The following is a 24,842-nucleotide window of genomic DNA, read 5'->3' on the forward strand; positions in this document are numbered from 1 at the left end:
TCTCACTGTGTCTGTTTCAGCTAGAAATGCCACGTACTAGCAGATTTTAGACAAATGCATCTTCACATCACCTCAGCTGATGATTCATTGCCTTTACATGGTCATGAGGGATGGGTTTATATCAAATACAGCTTAATTCAAACTATGAACTCAAACTCATGTCAAGTATGATATTCAAATTAGAATCTTCCATCTTCCCAGATAAAACAGCATGACAGGATAATAGCATGAATGGTAAAAGTCCTCATACAGTATCCTAGTTCACTGCTTCTATCTGGCTGGAAGACAGTGCACTCAGGATGTGGGAAAAAAGAAGTTAATCTCCAGATACAAAAATGAAGGTTCTATCCTGGAGAACAAGTTAGTCTCAACATATTTAAAGAATGCTTCAAATGTGTTTTGCTTCCCCAGGGCTCTGGCACTGTTAAAAATGATAGGAGATTGTGAGACACAGAAAGAATCCGGAAATCAGAGGATGACCCTAAAGCAAAATTAGGTTAGGTAAGAAATATCCACTCCATTAGAAGACATGTAAAATTGAAAATATAACACATTAGGACTTAAACTTCCTTCTTGTGATGCTCCGTCTCTAACAAAAGGAGCACAGGGCTTCTGAGCACCAGAAAAACTGGAGAGAATTTAAAAGATACCAATTACCACCTAAAGGGTAAAGGTACTATCATGCTTACCAGACTAAATGCTGAGTGAGAACATGATAATGGTGCAAAAACAGCGGAAGGTATGAATATCACTAATGGGGAGGAAAAAACCCCCAGAAACATGCAGGGAGAAAGCACAACCAGGGTAAAGTTCATTTTCAGGGAGGAAGCATTTCTTTATGTTTAACTGTAAACCAGCAGGGTTTGTCTTTCCAAAAAATATAGTGAACTTTCATTGCTTGAGTCATAAAGGAAAAGCTGCACAGAATTTCAGGGGAAAAGTATGTACACCAGCACATACAGCGTATTCCAGTCCTGAAAATCCCTTTCCCCAGCACCACCAGTGCAGGCTGATTTTAATCTGCTGCTCCTGGCCATTAAGGCAGTCTTGGGCTCTACTGCTCATCCAACACAAGAAAGATATGGACCAGTTAGAATGAGTCCAAAGGAGGGCCACGAGGATGATCTGAGGGCTGGAGCATCTCTCCTGTGAGGACAAGCTGAGAGAGTTGGGGCTGTTCAGCCTGGAGAAAAGAAGGCTCCGGGGAGATCTTATAGCGGCCTTCCAGTACCTGAAGGGACCTACAAGAAAGCTGGAGAGGGACTTTTTATAAGGGCAGTTAATGACAGAACTAGGGGAAATGGGTTTAAACTGAAAGAGGGTAGGTTTAGATTAGATATTAAGAAGAAATTCTTCCCTGTGAGGATGGTGAGACACTGGCCCAGGTTGCCCAGAGAAGCTGTGTCTGCCCCCTCCCTGGAAGTGTTCTAGGCCAGGCTGTATGAGGCTTTGAGCAACCTGGTCTAGTGGAAGGTGTCCCTGCTGATGGCAGGGGGGTTGGAACTAGATGATCTTTAAGGTCCCTTCCAACCAACACCATTCCATGGTTCTATGATTCTATGATTCCTCTCACTCCTGCGTTGTAGCCATCCTGCTATTCCTGAAATGATCTTCCTTAGATTTGTTTTCTGATGGAATGCAAAAGAGTAGACATGCTTGATGTCAAAAGTCAAACCTCCCAAAACTCCTTAAAAGTAGATGTAAACATTAGTAAAAAGTCTAGGCTCAACTGCTTACACATAAAGCCAACAAGGCACATGTGAGGGAAGGGGTGCAGCAACAAAATAATAGTTCTTGAATAACAGAAGAGGAAAGAGGAGAGGATAACAAAGAGGAGATCTAACAGCAGTCCCACCACCTGAAGGGAGAGGGGAGTCAGAGAGAAAAATCAGGGTGAGAATTCTTGGAGGGACACAGGGAAGGACTAAAGGAAAAAGTGTAACTTGCAAGAAAGAAAAGTCAGACTATGTATAAGGAAAACATGTCCCCACCCACCATCTCTCAAGGGTGTTTCAGCACAGGAACAGGTGCCCAGAGGGGCTGGGGAATCTCCAGTCTTTGAGACGTTCAAAACTTGCCTGGACAAGGCCTGTGCAACCTGACCGGATGTCCTGGTTTTGCTAGGATAGAATTAATTTTCTTAGTAGCTAGAATAGCTGTGTTTTATTTTCGGTATTGGTTTTGTTATGAGAAGAACGTTGATAAAGTATTAATGTTATTAGTTGCTGCTGGAGCTCAAGGCCACCGTGTTTGGCTGGTTCACAGCTGCATTAGGACTGGAAGGGGGAAGTGCAGTGAACAGCAAAACCCAGACCTGACATCTGGATGTGCCAATGAAATATTCCAGATCATATCGCTTCATGTCAGTATATGAACCAGGGTTGACCGGAAGACAGGGGCATTCTCTCTGGAATTGCTCGGGCTTGCTCTTCCAGGGTTTGGGTTTTGGGATTGTCTCTGTTCTGGGATCGTTGAATGGCACAAGCTGGGCATTGGTCAGCGGGTGGTGAGTAATTGCACTGTGTATCACTCATTTGTATATTCTGTTATCACTGTTGTTATCATTATAATTTTATTTTAATTAGTAAATAGTTTTTATCTCAACCTGTGTGTTTCCTTGCCCTTTTCCTTCCAATTCTCTCCTCTACTCCCTGGGGGGCAGGGGGAGAGTGAGAGAGCAGGCTGTGTTTGACTGCAAGCCAAACCACCACACCGGGCTTGGGCTAGAGACCTCCAGAGGTCTCCTCCCACCTACATCTTTCTGTGACTCTGTTATTCTATAATACTGCATTGCCTAATTACTCATCACACATCCCTCCCACTACACACATCTGTGTATTGCTGAGGGAGCTCTCTGCCATGAACACCCTTTCCATAGTCACGAATAACACAGCTTCTAAATATTTCACCAGCTGGAGCTGCTTTCTCATGCAGAAAGAAAACAATACAAAATCCTACAGTGTATAAGAATGCATATTTTTATCAATGTATGTTACATCATCTATCATATAGCTACTGTTACCTTAATTATCAAAAATTATGTATATATTGCTATTCTTATTGTACAACTATTATTAATTATTATATATTTTTTAACTACCAGTTATCTGAAGGTCCCAGGCCAAAGGCCAAGATTCCACTATTCTGGGATCCGTGTAAACCCAATCAAATCACAAAGCCAGTCTGAAATATTTTCCAACCTACATATAAAGCAGAAAGCAACAGCTACCAAAAGAAAAGGACAGAACAGAATCAAAATCTCTCTTTGTCAACTGGTTTTTTTTTTCATATAACAGTGGGGAAAAAAATGTTAACGGTTACCCTGCATGGAAACGGATGAAAACAAGTGCAGCAAGTTGTTTTTCATGCTAATAATGTAAGTGTTCATGTGTGTACATTAATATGCAGATTTACACTTTATCTGCATGTGCATGAATGGCTAGCAAATTGTACATATGCAAAGCAAGACTGGTTTTGCCAGAATATGTATATTCTGCATACAAAATTTCATACATGAACCTCCTTGCATACACGTGTATGTGATTGCTTATGTAAAAGTATTTCTAGGGCATATTTTTCAGTAGACCTGTACATTGTGTTCACAAATTGTGTTCACAAATGCATGCTTGCTTGGGGACATTACTGCCTGAAGATATGCATGGGAATGTATTTGATGGCCTGCTTGTTTGCACGTGAGGTTATTTACCTACATGTATGGAGCTGAGAACAAAGACACTCCTGAATGTGGCCATGGAACTGATTCTCTAATCTTTTGCAGTGTGGCACATATAATCCTCATTGGGATGCTTGTCTACAGGAAGAGATTTTCCTGGTGTCAAATGTGCCTTATTTCCTATTACCAAATCACAAAATTCTTCAGGAGATGATTAATGCAGCCCATCTCTCATTCCTCAACTGTTCACCTAAGTATTCATGTAAGGAGAAGCATCCACTCTGTATGAATTTCACATTCATGCACCTTCTCTCTCCCTCATCATTTGACTGGATCCTTCATTGCTCTAAAGCCCTCTTAGGTCAGCTTAGTCTGAGCAGAGTGGTAGGAAATAAGACAACAGGACTCTGCTGTAAAACCTCCCTTTTGCAGGAGGTTGTCCCAAAAGGAGAGATAGAGGAGACACAGGGGTTAAAAGAACAAGAAGCCATAACCAGAGTACATCTACGTCCCAGATATTTTTCTGAACCACTGTTTGTATGAACCAGAGCAAGAGTCAGGTCAGGTTTAAGGGTTAGAAAATCCCTCACTTACAGCTCTCCTAAGCCAAAACTATCAATATACCTGTAGAAATCTATGACCATGAATTGCTTTTTGGTCAGAGAAAAGTTAGAACAGAGCTCTGCATGGCTTTGTCTACACAGCTGTGCAGATAGATACCCATCTATAAACATCACTGTTATCTTTGGTTTTATTCACTCTTCTGCTTTACCTAATATCAGTAGGCAGCTGAAGACAGCTGCAGTTTCTCTTTGCTCTCACACATATATTAATGGTCTGGTTGATTTTCCCCATCCCAACTTGCTCATCCTAACTCTCTTTGTGTGTATGGCGGGTGAAAATGACTCGTGACTCAACATGCTTACATCCTGGATGTAAGTACAACCGTGAAAGTCAATGGGAGTCAACAAGCGAAGGGGAGAGTTGGTAGGACTGGGAATGGACAGGGTTGTGTGCTCTAAGGCACCGTCCTGGGAGCCCCAAGAGCCTACGTGATCCCAGGGAGACCTGTGCTGTCATAAATGTCTCAGTTGTCCAGCCCTACCTGTGGGTAGCTGAGGGAGTTCTCCAGGTAGTGCAGGTCGTCCCCTGTCCCCCCGGCCTCGCGTCCTGCCTCCAAAGGTATCCCGTAACGGGTGCATTTCTCAAAGCAGACATAGTCGTATTGTGGTGAGCCCCCCCACAAAGCTGATTTCGATCTGGGTTCCTGCGTCACGGTCTCTGAGCTCTCCATGCCTCTACTCGTCCTCAAGCTCAGTTATAACAGAGCTGCTACTCTGGGCCTTACCTAGAACCACCTCATGTTGTGGCTGAGGGCATGGCCTCTGCACTTCCTTCTGCTCCCCCTTCCTTTCTTTCTCTCCCCAGACCACTCTGACTTGTCCTGTTCCTGCACTCACTCTCTCTCTGCCCCTCCTCCTTGTGCCTCTCTCACTTTCTCCCCTTCCTGACCAAAGGCAGTGATTGCAGTGTTTAACTATATTTATAGCAACCTTCCTCTGCCACATGATTCCCCAGTGCCGTGTCTGATCTCAGCAAAAGGCACTAACTCTGCCCGGATTGAATATCAGGGGAGGACAAGAGGGGAACTCCTGAAGGAGAGGGAAGGGGAGGCAGGGAGGAGGAAAGGAGGTGGTAAGACAAACAGAGCTAGAAGTACAGAGACAGAAAGCAGACAGGAGGAAGCAGAAATGGTTATCCAGGAGATCTCTTCTTTCACACCTCCCCATCCTGAGCAAGTCATATCTGCAATGAGAACAAAATTCTTTGGGCTTTCTTGTTCTCTCCTGAAATATCAGGTGCCCAAAAGACTGAATGACAATCATAAAGATGCCTGCAATTATCGTGAGATAGAACAAGATAAGTGCACATTCAGTGTCCCAAGACAATTTTTCTAAGTCCCTGGTCCACAAAAGAAGCAGCAAGCCCTAAAGGAGAGATCAGGCACTCCTGCAAACTGATGAGAATTACACCTTCATCTCAGCCTTCCCACATGCCCTTATGGGGAACACTTTACACTTTTGAAGAATGTCACCTAACTGCTCTGTGAGTATTCAACTGTGGGTACATGCAGAAATTTATTCTTCTTGACGTTCACTTTTCCACGGACTAGAGCATTCAACAGTTCTCCGCTCTACCACTTGTTTCTCAGTCAGGCAAAAAAGCAATGAGCTCAGCCAATACCAGTGAGCTACCAGCCAGTGACAGGAATGAGAAGCATGAGTAACATGGTCTAGAGACACCTCCCAGTGCTGTCAGCGTGCTGCCTGTAATCATACGTCTTTTGATGGCTATTAATCAAAAAAGAGCAGTGACTTCAAGATCCTAGAAACTGTGTACAAGAAAAGAAGACCCTATGTGCCTCAAACATAGTCACTAAAGAGCTGCTATTAATTCCTCCTTCCTCCTCTTGCAAAATATTACCTCTCTACAGCAATGGTTTCCAAGCTTCTCACACTGCAGGGTAAGAGATTTGCAGGCAGGGTGGGAGAGGGAGAGAGAGAGAGAAAGAGGCAAAACACCTTTCTTTTTTGTCTCTAACAGTAGACTTACTATTTCATTTTGCAGATCCCTGTAAAACATTTCTCCTGGAGGCTCACTGTGCTTTTTCTCATTCTGCAAAGCAGACCATCTAGAGCAGGGTACAAAGAAAGTCTCCAAGAGAGAGACACTTGATTTCCTCTATAAACAGCCTCCCCCACCTACTCCAATGTTTATGCTAACAATATTCGTATGGATATCCGTTAGCAATAATATCCATATAGATATTATTAGTGTGTACAACCCTCACCTGGTCACATGCCAGGCAAGCTCTGAGTATTTACAAAAGTGAGATCAGTGCTGCCTCAAAACATATAGGTTTATCTGTTTTATTCTCATCAGCACTCACTTTACTGTCAACAAACAATGTTCCCTGGAGGAAGAATGTGGCCCATCAGTAGGGCAAAACTTGTAATGAAGCAACTTAAATAAGAGTTTTTAAGTCTAGGATACAGAGAAGAACATTTGGATACCCTGATAGGTTTCCATCATAACTGCTTCCAACATATTGAGATGTTTCTGGAAGTAAAATGTCACTATGGTTTACATAAAAACTGATGCATAGCATATACTATATAGTGTATAAAACATAAAAAACCTGTAAAGAATGTAAGTGTAGATCATCTATAGAAAACTTAAAGACCAACCACAGTAAGCCCCAGAAAACATCAATGCAGAACCTTTACACAAAGGTGCACTCTTCTAGCTCTTGTTTTTCAAGAGGTGCAATAATAGCACATCAGAAATTGCTACAGTATAAAAGAGAACCCCTCCTGCCAGCTAACCAAAGTCTGCTGTGTATCTTGTACAATACTGTTGTGGAATTTCCGTGGAAAATATTTATATAATTATAGCCTAAAATAAGGTGATCCTACACTGAAAGATCTTTTCCAAGAACAGTCCCTCCTAGCCTCCAAACTGGCCCCAGCCTCACAAACTCATCAATAAAAGCATGAAGGACCCAAAGGCCAACATTCACCAAATTACTCTAGAACTACTTCAACAGGAAACCTATCCTCATGAGGAATACAACCCACAAACCCCTGTGCCCTCACTCATGCTTTCCACAATGCAATACACCTCATCCATGGCACCAAACGGTAGACTTATAAGTCTATAGATGAATCTGAACAATCATTATGCACAGACAGAGGTACATGTGTACACTCTAAGGGCCTACCTCTAAGGACAGCTGCATCTAAGAACCTAGAATTTATCTAATTCCCAGTGGGAGAACCCTTCTCATCAAACAATCTCTCTACCTCTGATCTCTGTACCCAGATATTGTATGTCAAGGAAAAGACAGAACTGAAATTCACGGTATGAATGCATGACAAAATATATGCCATCTGTAGGACTACTGGGTTTATGTCACATTATTTCCTGTCTCCTGAACACTAATCCTATCATGTTCCATGCTTATAAATCACCTTTCTCCTAGAAGGAAAGCCCTTTGTCAGCTCTCTTGGCATTTTTAACATCCTCGATATTCCACAAGGTACCAATAATCTTTTGTCACAGCCTCACTAGCACTTAGTTAAATTGCAAGCAGCTCCTCTCAACTTGTATTTGCTTTGAGATCTGCTGCTTCTATTTCAGACTCAAAGAAGAACTTGTAAACCCAACACCTTGTCCATTTTATCCAGCTGGCACAGCTGACCTACTGAAAGCTATTATTCCAGCTCTACCCATTGTCTTCTCCATGTTTTCAGATGAGCAAAGTCCCAAAAGTACAGAATACTGAGCATGCCCTGCAAATATCTGCATTTCTGCACTACTGCTGCCCAGCAACTGCTGTCAAATCTCCCCTAACACTTTTCCTGTAATTTCCTGCCACAGTTCTTCTTTATATATTTTCTTTATTGCTCATCTATCCTGCTTTATACTACCAAGGCCTAGCACTGCTCTTCTAACAGGACACAGCAATGTAGTATTTCTGTTGCTTGAGAGATTACCAACAGACTCAGGAGACTAGCACAGAAGTGGAGGCAGATGTCACAAAAGAGGAAGATGTAATAACCATTCGGCACTAGTCACAAACACAGATGACCTGTACGTATGGCTTGACTCCTCAGGTGCACCTAAGCCTCTTGAAAGGGCTCACAGAAGTTTCTAGACTGCCCCACAGCACACCAAAGGAAAGGTACACAACCTCCTCATCCACTAGCTTTTTTCTTTGCATATTACAGGCCCTAGAGGAACTCCAAAGCATATTTCTGTGGTACTTCCTTCAAGCAGAACATCTTAATAACAGATGAAACTACAGTTACAGCCCTAATTAGGGTCTTAGGTAAGGGAAAAGAAAGGAATAGAACTTAGAACTCTCACCCAAGATGGGTCTTTTCTCCAGTCAGCCATCTATCTTTCTCCCTGCTCTTTCCAGTTTTCTCTCAGGTCTCCCTTTCTCTGCCTTTGTTCTTTTCTCCTGAATGCTTTTCAGGATGCAGAAATAGAATTCCCAGCCTTCTCACCCGACTGCCTTTATAGTGAAACCTCTGATAGTATGGGGGGAGGGATGATTGAAGACTTGCACTTCTCTCATGGTCCTGTCCCAGGAGATTTATCACCTGAAATCTTAGTGCTATTAATCAACAGTGACAAGCTTAATGTTGTTCCCTGTGCCCCGCCCACACAATTATCAACCATCACACTAAGTTCTGAGCCTTCTGCTTATACCAGACCTAGACTGCTTCACGACCTCATGGTATACAAACTTCATGGCCCATCACCAGGCTGCAGCATCCTCTGGAGTGAAACATAACATTTGTTTTTCAGCTGCCACCAGTACTGCATGCACAGACATTATAGCAGATGGTGATGCTGAGCCCTCTGCCACCCTAGAATTAAAGGAGTTGAATTTGCAGAGGTGGAGTTATTGTTACTCAGAACTATGCACACAGAACAGAAAAGCAGTCATTTCCAAATAAAGAAAAAATAATATTCTGCACTGTAGAAAACTCAGTCCCAGAGGTCCATAAGGTTGTGAAGGAGATCATATAAAAGATAGGCTATGAGACAAAGGAAACTTTAAAGGTGAAAGAGAAGAGGGAGTTTTGAAGGAGGAAGATGAGAAAGGTTACAAAAGGAGGACTACTTAACAGTAACAGAGGCACAAGGCAACACGAGGCAACAAGAGACAAAGAAAGCGCAGAGGGACGTGAGGGGATGAGATGCAGGACAGGAAGAAGTCACAGCAAGTGTACTTTGCCTCAAGCAATAGCTTCAGATGGAGCAGTAACAGAGTGAAAAGGCAGGAGAAAGACGTCAGTAGACGTAAGATAAGGCAATGTCTTGTAGATGAGAACATGGTGCTTGAATGGGACATTTTATTAGACAAGATACCCATGGAGGCTTCAAAGAGCTACAGGAGGTGGTTGGAGCTTTGGGAGAGAAAGCAAGCTGTGAAAAGGGTGAGGAAGAGGGATGGAGATTGGGAGAAAAGACAGCTTTTATAGTGAAAGAAAGAAATAGACCTGTGGACTAAGGCTTGAGCAGTAGCAAAAGACAGAAATTTAAGCTGTGCAGGAACACATTGTAAGCAAAGCTGAACATGGAGAGATGATGACAGAGAACTCTCAGAGAACACTTGAAAGAAGGGTTGAGTTCACAGTAAAAACTAGAAAGAAAAACTCCAGGAGGTTTAAGGGCTTTCATCATGGAGAAATAACAGGATGGTATGATGATATTCAAGATGACATATACTGACTAATACTAGACTGAATAGAGCAGAACTGACAGAAACAGGGCAGATTTTGAGAATCATCAGCTTTTGATAACTCAAGTAGGAAGATGATGATGTGACCAGATGAGAGTAGAATGGAAAAAAAAACAACCAAAACAATCTCACAATTGAAAGCAGATAAATACTTATAGCAATACAGGCACATGAAGGAGCCATTGAAGTAGAAGTTGTAATAGATGAACTTGGAAGGAAAGTTGAAACAGATCATGATGTGACATGATGACATTGTGATATGACATGATATGACATCGTGATATGCCATGACTTGACAAAAAACAAATGAGCTTTAAAGGGGCAGGGTTATGTCCCAGTTCCAGAAAAAACCCAACTGTGATGGTCTGAACAGAGCACTTTGTGAATTCACTTCAAAATCAAATTAGACAAAGCCATACCTATGTTGATGCTGGTACCTAAGGTAAAGTACTTGTTAATTTGAGAGTGTATTATCTTACACCACAGTGTGGCCCCAGTTTGGAACTGAGAACAAAAAGAACAAGCAGAGAGAACTTAAATGAACTCAGCAGCAGGAGCAAGACACAGAAAATCAGATGAAAGAGAAGATAGTAAAATTAGGTTTTATAAATGGATCTCAACTCATCCAGAACTTTAAGGTGGATCTGACTGGATGTCCTGGTGAGCTCTCCAGTCAAGACCAACAGGCTTCAAAACCAAAATAGAACAGTCTTTACTAGAATAAAAAGATTATTTGATTTTTGTAAATAGAGAAAACTTCAAGCATGTAAGTCAGGAAGCACAGAAATAAATATATATTTTATACACAACTCTTGCCCCACCCACTGCGACCTTGGTAGCAGTTAACTCAGTGACCTTCTGAGCTGCTAAAATCTTGTGCTTACACTCCACTGCCTAGGAGATTGTTTCCACACCTCCACAGCTTGGGTGGCTCCTCCCCTGCAGCTGCGCCTCTTCTTAAATTGCAGCCCTCAATTGACTCAGTGCCTCTCTAGCCTACAGCACCTTATAGCCTCTGTTAAATAATCTCTTCCTTGCTTATGGTCAATGACTTTCCAAAGGAAGAGGTGTCTTTCTGGTGGCATAGAGATCTGATTGTCTTGCCTTAGAATAAACTGAGAACAAATCAAATAGGCACAGTGTGTATACAAGTATCAAAAGGTTAAAGAAAAAAAAAAGATAAAAAATATTCAGCTGCTGAGAGGTGGAAAAATTTTGTGACTATGTTATGCATCCAAAAGCTGCTAACGTCAATAAGAACTAGCAAACACTCGATGAACTGTTTGAAGTGTGTTCAGTGGATTTCTTATTTTCTAGGAGAATAATGTTGCATCACAAACATTCTCTGAAGTAATCAGCTTGAAGACCTTTTTAGCCAAAGAGACTAGAGGAACATCCAGGAAATACAGATTCATCCCTATTGATCAAAATATATTCAGGATGCTTCTAAGCTTGTGAATTTGTTATTATTCCAAGACAGAGAATCTCCAGACTCTCTGGGAAATTGCTCTTTACCTGTGTCTCTAGATGATGAGCTCTGATTCCAAAGGGTGAACATTCCCTAATAAGCCACCTGCATGATAAGCTGTATTTTGTTGTCAGCTGAAACCATCCTTGAGAGGTGGCAGGCAGTGCATGGTAGATAATTTGTGCCTTTCTTCCCCTCCTCCCTGTAGATTGCTTGTTGCACAGGTAAAACTAATAATTGCACATTCAATCTGTCAATCACGCAGTTACGCAGCAGCATGGCTGACATCATAAAGGTGGAAAGAAAATGCAGAGATGAGCTGTGCAGAACTGCACTGGCACAGGCTGTGCTAGGGCTCCTGGTTTTGTACTGGACTTGGCTAATGTCAAGAGAAGAATGCTGCCTCTTACATAAGCCATGGCCAACTAGGAAAAAATGTGGTTGTAGCTGAAGTTTAGGAGGAGGACTGGCATATGAACCAGAATTATTTGTTATGGGATGAAAAGGGAAGGTTTTAAGGACATGTTAGGGGTATGCTTGAACTGGGGTTAGGCAAGAAGAACAGACCTTGGGTACGGACACATATCTCCAGGAGGCCGTGGCTAGGATTATAGGTATGTAAGGAGAGAATTTATTTTGTTTTCCTGATACATGTTCAACTTCCACGTGCTTGAAAAGTCACTTCTTTGAGGCCCTAGAGTCTACTGATCTCTCTGAGAGGGTGATCACACTACTGGTTTAGGGGGCTGGGGGAGCAGACTGGTTGAAAAGGACAGTGCTACTTTGTTAAGTTCTGGAACTAGCAATCAAGAAACTTGATGCAACAAAAAATGATTTTCATTCAGCTCAGCTCTCCATTCCAGCTGATGCATGGCCATATGAATGTTAGAAAAGAAGGGGGTAGGAACATGGAAAGGAGGAGAGGGACTGCCTTTTCAGATTGCAGCAGATACATAAGCAACCATAAACCTTTTCTCAGTAACACTTGGGTCTTGCTTACATTTCAGACTCTCACCATTATTAGAGTAAATGCTATAAACTACTTACATGAACTCCATGAAAGTCAAGTAGTAGTTGCTGACTGTACTGGTGTGTCCTGTTCTGTCCTGTCTCAGCTAACTAAGATAAATTATATCAATATAAAAGTTGTAACACAGGCATGTTATCACTACCATTAAAGGTTTTTTAAATACCTTATTTACTGTCAGAGTTAAACTAGTAAATCTTGCACATTTTTGACTAAGCTTCCTGCTTTCCTTCTCCTTCCCCCATCCAAATGCAGATACCCATACAAAACCACCCAGACCTCCTGCACAGCAGGAGTCTTGCCTGTTTCCCATGAAACAATCTCCGGTAGTAATATGAGATAAAGACAAAGGTAAACAGAGGGAAGATAGTAGTTCTCTTGGCAGCCAGAATAATAAATCCATCACAAGCGAGGACAAAGCAATTCCCCTGTGGCAATAACCTTTCCTGTTATCACTGGCTGCTGATGCGGGGATGATAGTGAGAGTCAGCATGACAGTTCACTGGACTCCCTCCCTCTTTTATCAGCCCCCAGCTTTGACTTATAGGAAAGTGTTGGGAGAAGAGAAGGACTGCATGGAAAAAATGCATCCAGGTTGAAGTACTGTGTCACACTTTGGCATGAAGGCTGCAGCAAGTCTTTTCTCTGTGGAACTCATTAAACTAAAGCTGTTGTATACTTACCAGTAAGAGTCAATTTTGACTGTCACAAGGGGAAAAAGGTGTAAAAAGTACCCCAGGGCCATGAGGAAGCATCTCCAGATGTCAAAGAGACAGGAGGCCTAGTATTCAAGCCCAGGACAAGACAAGTCAGCAGAAGAAAGTGCAGAAAGTGCCCCACAAATGACATTGTGTCCCAGGGCTGGCATTTAATGTTCATGCCATCTAAAAATATTAAACCTGGAACAGGAATCCAGGGAGTGGCTGTAAATTGACATTAGAAGCTATTGACCAAAGTCAGGAAAGGTGGAGGGATAATGGGTCAATGAAAAAGAAGGTGCAGAAGATAAATGATAGGACTATTCTAACTTTCATTTAACTTGAAAACTGAAAAAAGTTCTCAAAGCTGCTAACTCAAATCATTTATGAGGCATTACTGATTTTTGGATGCTGTGTTTGTATGTTTAATAACATTGTCCACAGCCTTGCTCATGTGCATTACTTGGTGTTCAGTCAGCAAAAATCACTGAGAGTATTTGTGGTATCTTGTTCAGACATTGCCATAGGTCCTGGGTGTAACCCAATTTTTGCCTATCTGTATCAGAGTCATATTCTATTCCACAAATTTAGACATAATGTCTATAGCATATTTTGATAGGGGTCAGTCAGAAACCAACCAACCAAACAAAAAAGTAGAGTTGATGCTTGTGAAATTTTTTCAAATCCCACTCCATCTGCTGCTTGTCCCCATGTCAGGGAGAGAGTCATTGCTCTCTGCCAGGTGCACTGCCTGGGCTGGGGACCTTTACTTCGCAGGAGAGGGACAGAAATGTCCCAGTCCACAGGCTTTTGGGCACTGCGAGGACCATGGGCTCACATAAGTCTGCAAACTCCTCACACCCATCATGCTAAGGGACAAGCTGTGCCACCTGCAGAAGACTCATTGCTCTGGGAAGAAGATGCAGTCAACCCTTGCCATAGCAGATTATCACCTTATCTTCATCAGTGAGGGCCCTGTTCAAGGAGGGAAGGGAACCCACAGGGCTGAGTGCTTCCTTGTACCACAGGGACCAGAGCTCTGGCTATAGAACTTGCTGGTATATAGGACTTCTGGTACCACTGGCACCACAACTGCTGGCCAGCAGGTTCCTCACCCCCCCTTCTCTCTCCCTTCAAGTGAAACAGCTCAAAATCCCATCATTAAACCCCATGAGATGGAAGAGAGGTCTCTGTAGGGGTGAGGTATTCTCTGTGCTTTGGGCAGGAGAGGTTTCCATTGTGTTCCTGCAGGAGACTTTTACCTTGGCAATCTAGCTGTACTTTGTGGCAAGACCACTTGGCGAGACATATCTGTCTATACAATTTCATAATGAGTTTTGCCACATCGATCGTTACAACCGTGTCCTCTCTTGACTCTGAGTCTTGAATGCTGGGGAACTTGATCGTTGTACTGAATCAGCTGCTGCACATTCAGATCTGTTTGGAAGTGCATTAACGTCTTTAATATCTGTGTTCTGATACCAAGTCTGAAATGTCATTTTTATCAGGATGCCTTCCTCAGCAGTATCGGTCCACAAGAGTGTCTGGACCTGGATGTGAATTTTGCTTTTGCCCTGCTCACAGAGCTGCTTTGGAAAGAAGAGGCAGATATCATTGGGAAGGCAGGAGGTCAGCACTCCCTAAAGGACACCTGGTACCACTTCCAAGCAGATAATAGTGCTTCTTTCACCTATGTCCAAGTAGAAGAGATCAGGCTGAGCCACTCCTGACTAGACAGAATCTGCATCTCGTACTGAAACATCTCACAGACAGACTCTGTCACTGAACTGTTGTCCTTCCCAGACAACCATCTATTCCCTGTGAGGGCTGCTGTCACTTCTTGCTGGTCTATTGGCCACTTTAACATGGGCATTGTAGGACCTGTGGAATGACAGGGCCAAAAGCTTTGGGAAATGGTGTGTGCCTGGCTAACTCGTCACAGCTACACATAGAGGTGGCTGCTAGTAGAAGGATGTGGCAACAGGGCAGCTCTAACAGGAGGTTTTGGAGCTGGATGGTTGTTTGCCTGTCTTGTGATCCATCTTTCTACTGTGAATGTTGGGAGAAGTGGGATAAGGTGTAGGATTGGGAAGTTTGCTTGTCCTAGCATGTTTGGGGTTTTTTTGTTTGTTTGTTTTTTTGTTTTTTTGTTTTTTTTTGTGGTCATTCATGCAGCTCCTTTGGGAGACAGATCATACCACACATTTCCTGTACACCTGGAAGAAAAGAGATTTCTAGGAAGTGTACCATCTGCATCCTGGCAGAGGACAGCACTCCTTTTAAGGATCTGATGTAGACGAAAGAAGGACTGAAGGCTTTCTATGTGGACCTTTAGATACCAATATGATGTCCTTCAGTAACCTCCATGTCATCTGGAAATGTTCTAGTTTTTTGGTCACATCTCTTAATGGATTAAAAGGCTTCTTTATTTCTATGTGGTTCTCTGTTTCATCCGTTCTAGTGGATATTCTTTTACCCTTGTTGCTTCAACAGGGGTATTGACTCCTAGCACATTGTCATCTCTCTGAAGTAGTGGTTTCAACTAAGAAGTTGAATTGTTCTAGTCATAACCTTTTGTGGACTTCCTAGCTGAATATTCCACAGTCACTGATTGTGCCTACTTCATATCTCAACGTGACATTTGCCCAGCCTATATGGGGGTCATTTCAGTTTTTTGTTACTACTGTAGTTTCCGCCCTAGCTGGCTCTCTGAACTGAACTCACTATACGCATCCTATTTAGGTCTGAAATTTCAACCCTTTCTGATACCGAGTTCATTGGTTTGATCCAGGTTGTTATCAGCATATAGTACTACTCCATCACTAGTATGCTTTATCTTACCTTTCTGCAAATTTTTTATTCTAGTATTACAATTTTCCATTGATTGTCTGCCACAAAGTTTTTAATATTCCTGGTGTATTTCCTGTAAGGATAAGAGACTGGTCCTACATGTTATTTTTCATAATTCTAGCATTTGCATAGAAATAGGTATACCACTACTTTGGTTCTTGTTTTGGTTCTCTGTTTAAATTGAACCATATTTGCCTTCTTGTGTCTAATTTGTTTGTCCACAGACTGCCCTGAACTTGAGGATACAGAATTTTTTTAACTTTACTATCCTTTATAGAAATGAAATGAAGAAAATATGCTTTTGCACCTGTTATCTTCTCCTAAATCTTCAGTTTGAAAGCGTGCTGATAACCTTCTTAATGTTTAGCATCCGAAGCCTGACTGCTGCAGCTGGTCTATTCCTCCTGTACCAGGTCACTCATTACAACAGTCCATAGCAAGAAGCTGTAATACCAAACAATTTTCTCTTCCTTTCGCAGGGTTTGAGCAGTCATGCAACCGAGGAATGACCAAGTTGGATTGATGGAAAACTAATTGTTTTGATGGGTTAGATTTCTGTTCAGTCAATGTCCCGAGCTAATTTAAAATTGCAGTCAGGGGCATTAGATCCATCATGGTTGGGCGGTAGGAAAGCATTTCCAAGAACAGAGAGAAGAAAATAAGTCTGTCCCTTTTCACAGCTACCTGCCATTAGATGACATTATATTATATTGTAAAACTTCACCCTAAAAAGCATAAACAGTCAGCTGATATACTGTTATGGAATCAGTTTTGTCCGTCCTACAGTCCTCCACTAGCAAAATGTCACCAGCTGATGATTGCTCACCCTCTTTAGAGAAGATCTGTTTACTACAAACCCAAACACACTGCTCTGGGAAAGCAGGGCGAAGGAAAGAGAAGTCTGCACTTGTAAGAAGGGGTGGTGTTGGAAGTGGAAACAACTAGAAGTTCTGAAAGTCAAAAATCCTTACAGAAAGATTTGGAAAGGGTGTGCCAGAGTATCTTAGGGTGTTTTGTTAATATGTTATACTAACATTATACTACAATGACATTGGGTTTGATAAGGTATCAAGTTAGGTGGCTGAGTAAAATATAAAACAGATAAGACTGGAAGAAAGAGCAAATAAAGAAATAATAAACAAGCTATACTCAGTGATTCTCTTGCTACCAACTGAGGATATGTGAATTCCCTCACTTTCTTTCCCAGGACTGGCACTTTCAAAGGAAAAGGTCAATTCAGTACTTGTCCAACACATGGGGTTCTGTTCCCTAAGATGCTGCTGAGATGAAGGAGTGGGGTAGAGCTCAAAAGGGTTGACCCATTGGGGCACTTCGGGCAGTTGTTGGTACTGCCTCACAAGTTTAGACTGTTGTGATTCATGCTTCAAGGGCAGTGTGCCTACAGTTATGCCTACAGGTAGCCTACGTAGCATTCAAGCAGTTACCCACAGTGGTGGAACAGTAAAAGTAAAGAGTAAGGGTGACAGGTGGTAGCTCAGAACAAGAACTGAATGGAGAGTGAAAAGTACTGCGGGGAAGGACTATTTCTTGCAGATATTCTGACCGTCTCTTTCTGTGGGTTTGGGGTGAAGGGCTACTAGTCAGGCTGGAATAGCCCACGCTACCTAAGCCCTACACAGAACAGGCTGGCTGTCACACTGTGCACCTGCCTAATCAAAAGCCCATAATGTATCAGACCTTGAACTTTGTAGTTTCCCTTATTCCACATTTCCAGACAAAGTCTCAAGTCTAGTCTTTTATCTTTTGGTATAAAGTCAGTTAAAAAAAGAACTCTTTAGGGGTCATGGGGTAAGAATATTTTCAGACTGTTTTTGAAAGATAAAGAAGAGGCTGGGTTAAAGAAGAGAGAACACATGGTAATTTAAGATTTTTCAGTGTTGGCCTGAACCCTCACAGCTGCCTCAAAATTGTGAGTGGCATAAAGAAAGGACAGTCACATTCTCTTCCTTGTACCAGCTCTGATATGTCTGCCCTTAGCATTGTGAAAGGTAAGCTGACAGAAAAACATTCATGTCTTTATGTGGTTAGCTGCTCAGTGTGTGCTCTGAATGAGTTCACCACAGATCAGGTAAGTAGTCCTTAAGTAAGAAGCTGTTATGTGTGTTAGTCAATACATCACCTCAGCTACAATGCACACCCCCACGTGCAGCATTAAAGCATATGTTCAGGCAACAGGAGAACTTTACTTACCCCTTGCTTGATCTTCCCAACAGAAAGATTTTCATGTACCTCTAGAATAAAGTTCCTACCCCACGCTGACAGTTTCTTCTGTCATTACTACTTCACACAGCTGTGATGTGTGTAATCTTGCATTTGCCTTTACCATTCCTAGAAAGTTTAGGTGAACCTGCAGGTTTTTTACCCTATGGACCTAGAGCATTATAGACTTCCAATTAATGGAAATGAGATTTATAACATGCCCTATTTCTGTATGGAATTGGAACTAAAAGCAGCATACACTCAGTGCCTTGTCCTCTACTGCTGACAATAAACTTGATGCCAAGCACTGTAATTATCAAATACGTCTCTGGTCTGGCAGAAGGCTCACAGTTTGTTGGTAAGTTATTCAGAGGAGTAAAAACAAAGGCCAACTGAAGAATCATATAAGGATCTTAAGAGGCTGACTGAGTGATAAAATGACAGATGAAAAGGTCATAATAAATGTAAAGCGATGACTGGAAGAAGAAACAGATGTTCTGGTTTTGCATACACAAGAATTATCCAACTGTTACTTTTACTATTTCAGAATAAGGTCTTGGGGTTGAACGGAATGGTCATAATAATGACTGTCTCTGTATTTTTTTTTTAGAACCATGGAAGTAGAAAAATAAGACTAGATAAAATGCAATGTGCAACTACATCTTGAGTAATATCTGTATTTCTGTTTCCCCCAGTCTCAAAAAGAATAAAGTAGAACTGGAAGAGTTTCAGAGGATGGTAAAAATTATGGAATAGCTTCTGTATGAGGAACAGCTAACCAAACTAGAACCTCCCAGGTTGGAATGGGCAACAAGGACTGGAAATGAATAAAATAATGAATGATACTGAGAAAGTGAACTAAGGTTTGTTTTGCTATATCTTGGGAGGTAGGCTCCTCCCAAGGAAGAGGTAAGTTCAGAACAAAAAAAAATTGTTGGCCAGACAACATACATTTTGTTCTATCGAAGTCACAATTTCTTGGAATTTAGATGCAGGCAAACAGTTCTAATTTGCTTTTCTGTAATAGGAGTAAATGCCAGTTTTTTGTGAGTCCTATAAAAATAAAGGTAGATAAGAGAATTCATTACAGATGAGGAATTAAAAATACATTCTGTGTCATATTTAGAAGACAATAATCTTGTTGACCCATAGGTAACTTGCACTGCTGTTCCTCTGAGTGCTTTACTTAATTACGGAATCACAGAATATTTGAGCTTTGGATTGGACATCTGCTGTCTTGTTCAATACCATGCTCAACCAGTGTCAACTGGAACAGGTTGCCCTGGACTGTGTCCAGACTGCTTTTGAATATCTCCAAGGATGCCAATGCTCAGTCACAGCAAAAAACCTCTTTCCTTATGTTCAGACAGATTTTCCTGTGTTTCAGTTTTTGCCCATTCCATCTCATCCTATCACTGGGCACCACTGAGAAGAGTCTCGTTTCATTATCTTCAGTCTCTCATCAGATGACAAGATCCACCCTGAGCCTCCTCTTCTCCAGGCTAAACAGTTCCAGCTCTCTCAGCCTTTCCTCATATGAGAGATACTCCAGGCTTTTCATCGTCTTTGCGGCCCTTCACAGAACTCTTTGGTAGCTCCGTATGTCTTTTGAATTGAGGAGCTCAGGACTGGACACAGGATTCCAGATGTGGCCTTGCCACAGCTAAGTGCGGAGGAAGGATCACCTCCTACAACCTACTGGCAGCATTCCTCCTAATGTAGCTCAGGATACCATTAGCCTTCTTTGCAGTAAGGGGACACTGCTGACGTGTTCAACTCAGTGTTCACCAGGATCCCCAGGCCCTTTTCTGCCAAGCTGCTTTCCAGCCAGTCAGTTCCCAGTATGTACTGGTGCATTGGTTTATTCCTCCCCAGGTGCAGGACTCTAGCCTTTGTTAAACTTCATGAGGTTCTTCTCTGCCCATCCCTCCAGCCTGTCAAGGTCACTCTGACTGGCAGTGCAACCCTCTGGTGTATCAACTGCTCATCCCAGTTTTGTATTATCTGCAAATTTGCTGAAAGTTTACTCAGTTCTGTCATCTAGATAACTAATGAAGAGGTTAAATAGTATTGGACCCAGTATTGATCCTTGGGGTATGCCACTAATGACTGGCCTCCAGCTGGCCTTTGTGATACTGATCACAACATTTTTGAGCCCTGCAGTTCAGCCAGTTTTCAATCCATTTCAAGGTCCACTTGTCTAGCCTGTACTTAATCAGCTTGCTGTGAGGATGTTGTGGAAGACAGTGTCAAAAGCCTTGCTAAAGTAAACAAAATCCACTGCTCTCTCTTCATCCACCAAGATAACTATCTGATAGCAGAAGGTTATCAGTCTGGTTAAGTGGGATTTTTCCCTTCATAAATCTAGGCTGGCTACTCCCAATCACCTTCCTGTCCTTCATATGTCTGGGAATGGTTCACAAGATAAGTTGATCCATCACCTATCTGGGGATTGAGGTGAGGTAGACCAACCTGTAGCTTGCTGGACTTCTTGCCCTTTTTGAAGATAGGAGTGATATTTGTTTTCTTCCAGACCCCAGTAACCACTCCCAATCCCCATGAAAGAAAATTGAGAGTGGCCTTGCAATGAAATTGATCAGCTGCCTCAGCACTTGTGGGTGCAACCAATCAGGTTCCATGGATTTGTGCAGGTCCAGTTTGTTTAAATGTACTCTGACCTCATCCTCTTCCAATGAAGGTCCTTGCTCTTTGTCACCCAGTCCCCTGCCCCTTTAGCAGAGGGCCCATATTTTCCATCACCTTCGTTTTGCTGCTGATATACCTGTAGATGCCATTCTTGTTGCACTTCATGCCCCTTCATGCTTTTGCTTGATTTCCAGCTCATCAAGATGGATGATTGCTGAGTTTGGAGGAGGTGATTCCTGTACATCAACCAGCTCTCTTGGACTCCTCTTCAGGGCCATATCCCGTGGGATTTTTCCAAGCAAATCCCTGAAGAGCCAAAGACTGATCTCCTCAACTGAAGGACTGTGATCTTGTATTTAGTCCTTCTTCCTCCTCAGATCTTGAGGCTCTCTCAGACCTTCACCCTCCCAACCAGTCCTTCCTTGTTTGTAGATATACAGTCCAGCAGAGCACCTCCCCTTGCTGTCTCCTTGATTATCTGTGTTAAGAAATTGTAGTCAATGCGCTCCAGAAACCTCCTGGATTGCTTGTGCCCTGCTGTGTTGTTGCTCTAGCAGATTGCTTTCAGGGACTGTGAACATGAGACTCTTTCAGTAGCCTGAAAAAAGCCTCATCTAATTCTTAAGTCTCTTTGCAGGACTGTGGTCTGTACCTAGGCTGACTACATACTCAAAACCGGATAGTTATTTCTTTTTAATACTGAAATATTTTATCGGCTTCTGCAAGTGATCTTCAGGCAAATTCTGTTCTGTTCAGTGTCCCAGTAAAGCTCTGAGTAGTTCCAAGTCTCAGGTCATCAATATCTATAGTCACTATAGTAGTTTACACAGGATCAAAGAATGTGTATGCTAGACTATGCACAGTTAAAACCAATTCACCCAACTTCAAACTGAAACAAACTCGAGCATGCACAAGGCAGTGTATTTAAAAACTGTGTTTCCTCACATCACGAAATCATAAAATAACATACTGCATGTGATTTGTCAGGGTTTTTAGAGCTGCAGGTAACCGCATTCTTTGAAAAGGTGTAAGGTGACACCTTTGCATTAGCACTGTGCAATAAATGGTGAAGTTGCTTTGTATTCTTATGTATTTTTAGAATCTACTCTTAAGGTCAATAGCTGATAGGCAAACGTTCCTGATCCATGACCTCTTATAAATATTTTGTGGAAATGGATGACTGTCAATCCCAACAGTCACTTAGTTCCTTTAAGGACACATAAGAATCAATTTGCCAGAAGGCAGGAATTTTTTGTAGAGATACATGGCTCACTTATAACAATGTGAGCAAACCTCTTAACTCTGCCTATATCCTTAGCAATGTCCAAAGATGGAAGTATCTGTTGCAGTAACAAGCTGTGGAGGATCTCTTTCCTACTCCTATGGTCAATGTGGAGACTTGTACCTTGATCAAATACAAAAACATAGTATGCCTCACATGCAGATAAGCAGAAATGAAATCTGGTTCCCCAGGTAGTTCTAACTCACTTCATAGTAAAGGAAAACACTTTAAATAAGCAGGTTCAGATAAGGTAGTCTCCAACATTAATAGCCTATGTCTGTCCTCCCTCTGTGTTAACAAGGTGAGTTAGAGTTATTGCATCATGCAGGTATGTGGAAGCTGTTCCATCAATACTAACAGCAGCAACTTGCTGCTATGTCACTAAAGCAAGCATTGACAAAATAACTTATTTTTATGTAGTGTTTACCGCCAGCTTCTCTCCAGCATGCCCAGGTTCTTTGCTGTGCTGTTGTGGAGATTCACAGCCGTAGCCAAGTTTCCCTTGAGGATTTGTATTGGCTGCACATGTCCATTGTTTCTCATGTGCTGTCCTTTGTATGCCACCTGCTGTACAGCTTGGGCAGTAACCTGTGTTCCAATTGCCCCTCTACTACCACTGTTGGCAATTTTATTAACAACAGGTTTAACTTTTTGAAATATCAAGGATGCTAGTACGTGGTCTTTCTGCCACCTCCTGCCGCAAACTTGTCTGAAATAATTGAATCTGCTATACTGCTAACCTGGCATGCAAGTACCAGCTGTCCAAACAATGATGTACTTTCTTTGTCCCCATGAAAAAGCTTATAGCATGCAGCTACCCTATTAGGTTTCAAACAAATGTGGGATGCTCCTTTATGCCACTTACACACAAGTAGGCTATTTTACTTTTTACAGCACAAGATCAATGGCAGGAATCAAACTGATCAGCATGCTGCCACAGGCTTGGACAGGAGATCTGTACAAGTCATGGAAAAGCTTAAATTTTTTAGTGTTATAAGTAAGGGACATGTAGCTGGACAAACTCACTGAAGTACAGGGATATTCTTACTGCTACTGTGGTACAGTTGTGACAGCTTTCTCAGGAATACACAACTTCAGCGCTGAGAGACACCACCACTGCTATTCAACTAGCTCCTGACGTGCAAGATCTCCACTTTGTACCTGGACACCTTGGGTTGTTTGGAAGTAACATATTAAAACATGTAATTCCAGACATCTTCATGACAGAACCCAGCACCTGAGTGATGCTGGAAGTGGGTGAAAACAACAGTTTTCCAGAAGTAGCAGAAAAGGCTCCTTGCAGCACCCTGTCAGGATCACGCCAACCAGGGTGAGGTGGCTGCAGGCAACCTACACCTGTGAGGTGCAACTGCTCCAGTGGTGGGCAACAGCCAGGAGAGGTGGTGCCGGTTGGCAGGCAAAGTCTTTGGTGCCATTCCTACTGCACATTTTACTGTTAAATCAAACTTGCTCCATGGGAAAAGCATTTAGGTCAGTAATAAACAGCACTGGTATGCAGCTGTGAGTGTCACCTCAGGAAATTATGCCTGGGTTGTTGAATGGAGGGGCTGAAGGAGCTGGGTTTATTCACCCCAGAGAAAAGGAGGCTGAGAGGGATCTATTTGCTGTCTGCCACTACCTAGAGGGAGGGTATAGATAAGACAGAGTCAGGCTCTTCTCAGAGAGGCACAGGAAAGTGCAATACATGACAGCCATGACTTGGCAACAAGGGAAAGTCATGCCTGAGCGTAGGGTTGAACTGGATACTGTCAGAGGTTCCTTCCCATCTAAATCTTTCTGTAACTCTCTTTTTTTTTTTTCACTTTGATAGAGATAAAAACAAAATACTGTCAGACAAACTTAGATAATTAATAGTAAGACCAGATCTGCTGGCAAGACAAATTGGAAATGAGAAGATTTCTTCAAGAAGATGCTAGATCTCACACTGGAGCTTATGGCCACAGCAAAATATATGAAAATTTCCTACCCCTATGTTTTAAACAGGTAGGGCAGCTCTGAACATCTCTCCAAGCAGTGACAGACAAAGCACTACTTTATTGTTTGAGGAAGAGGTTCTTACATAAATTATTTGCAAATAAGGTGGATAGGGCAGCTATGAACTCACGATTTGTCTCTAGGACCTGCCACTCTGGAGAAGTACACCTATACTCAAGCCACCCTTTAACCTGCTCCTAATCCAGAATCAATGAATGCCATGAGTATTCCATCTTACTAAAATCTTAAAAATAAAATTCATGTTACTTCAAGAAAAAGCTAGTTGTTAGTAAGCCTGTTCTCATTTTTCTTTTCTTCAGTCTCCTCCTGGCATGCCAGTTGGCATGGGAAACACGTTGTTACTTACTGGGATTCTAAAACTGGCCCATCCCTCAGCTAGGAAGGGTCCAGGCACAATCCCACAGGACAAAAGCAGGAGGTCTGTTTGCCCAGTGACTGACTGACGGTTTTAGAGGAGAAGCACTAGGATGTGTACATTGCAGGGAAAAGCTTTTCAACCCCTCAGGCATTTGTACCATGCAGCCAGGACAAGACCCTACTACTGATTTCTGACAAGGCAAGGCATTAGTTCTGTGGTCCCACTAGTGGAAAGTGGAGACAGAAATGATTGCAGATGTTCAAATATGCCTATAGAACCAAGTCAGTA

At 42.3% G+C, this 24,842-nt stretch overlaps 1 protein-coding gene across 1 annotated transcript in view; it reads right to left on the reverse strand.

The window, feature by feature from the left end:
- The window catches only part of CLCN1 (chloride voltage-gated channel 1), a gene marked incomplete at its 3' end in the record, with an annotated part of 40,810 nt that extends 30,568 nt beyond the window's left edge, over window positions 1–10,242 (reverse strand). Inside the window, exons 1-2 of the mRNA XM_029086589.1 lie at window positions 10,154–10,242; window positions 4,779–4,986 (exon numbers count right to left, since the gene is read on the reverse strand). Coding sequence (XP_028942422.1) covers window positions 4,779–4,986; window positions 10,154–10,242 — 297 coding nt within the window. The remainder of the gene's footprint in view (window positions 1–4,778; window positions 4,987–10,153) is intronic.
- Between the last annotated feature and the right edge of the window lie 14,600 nt (window positions 10,243–24,842).

The sequence above is a fragment of the Antrostomus carolinensis genome, unplaced genomic scaffold (genome assembly GCF_000700745.2).
Source record: "Antrostomus carolinensis isolate BGI_N321 unplaced genomic scaffold, ASM70074v2 scaffold8298, whole genome shotgun sequence".
Taxonomy (NCBI): domain Eukaryota; kingdom Metazoa; phylum Chordata; class Aves; order Caprimulgiformes; family Caprimulgidae; genus Antrostomus; species Antrostomus carolinensis.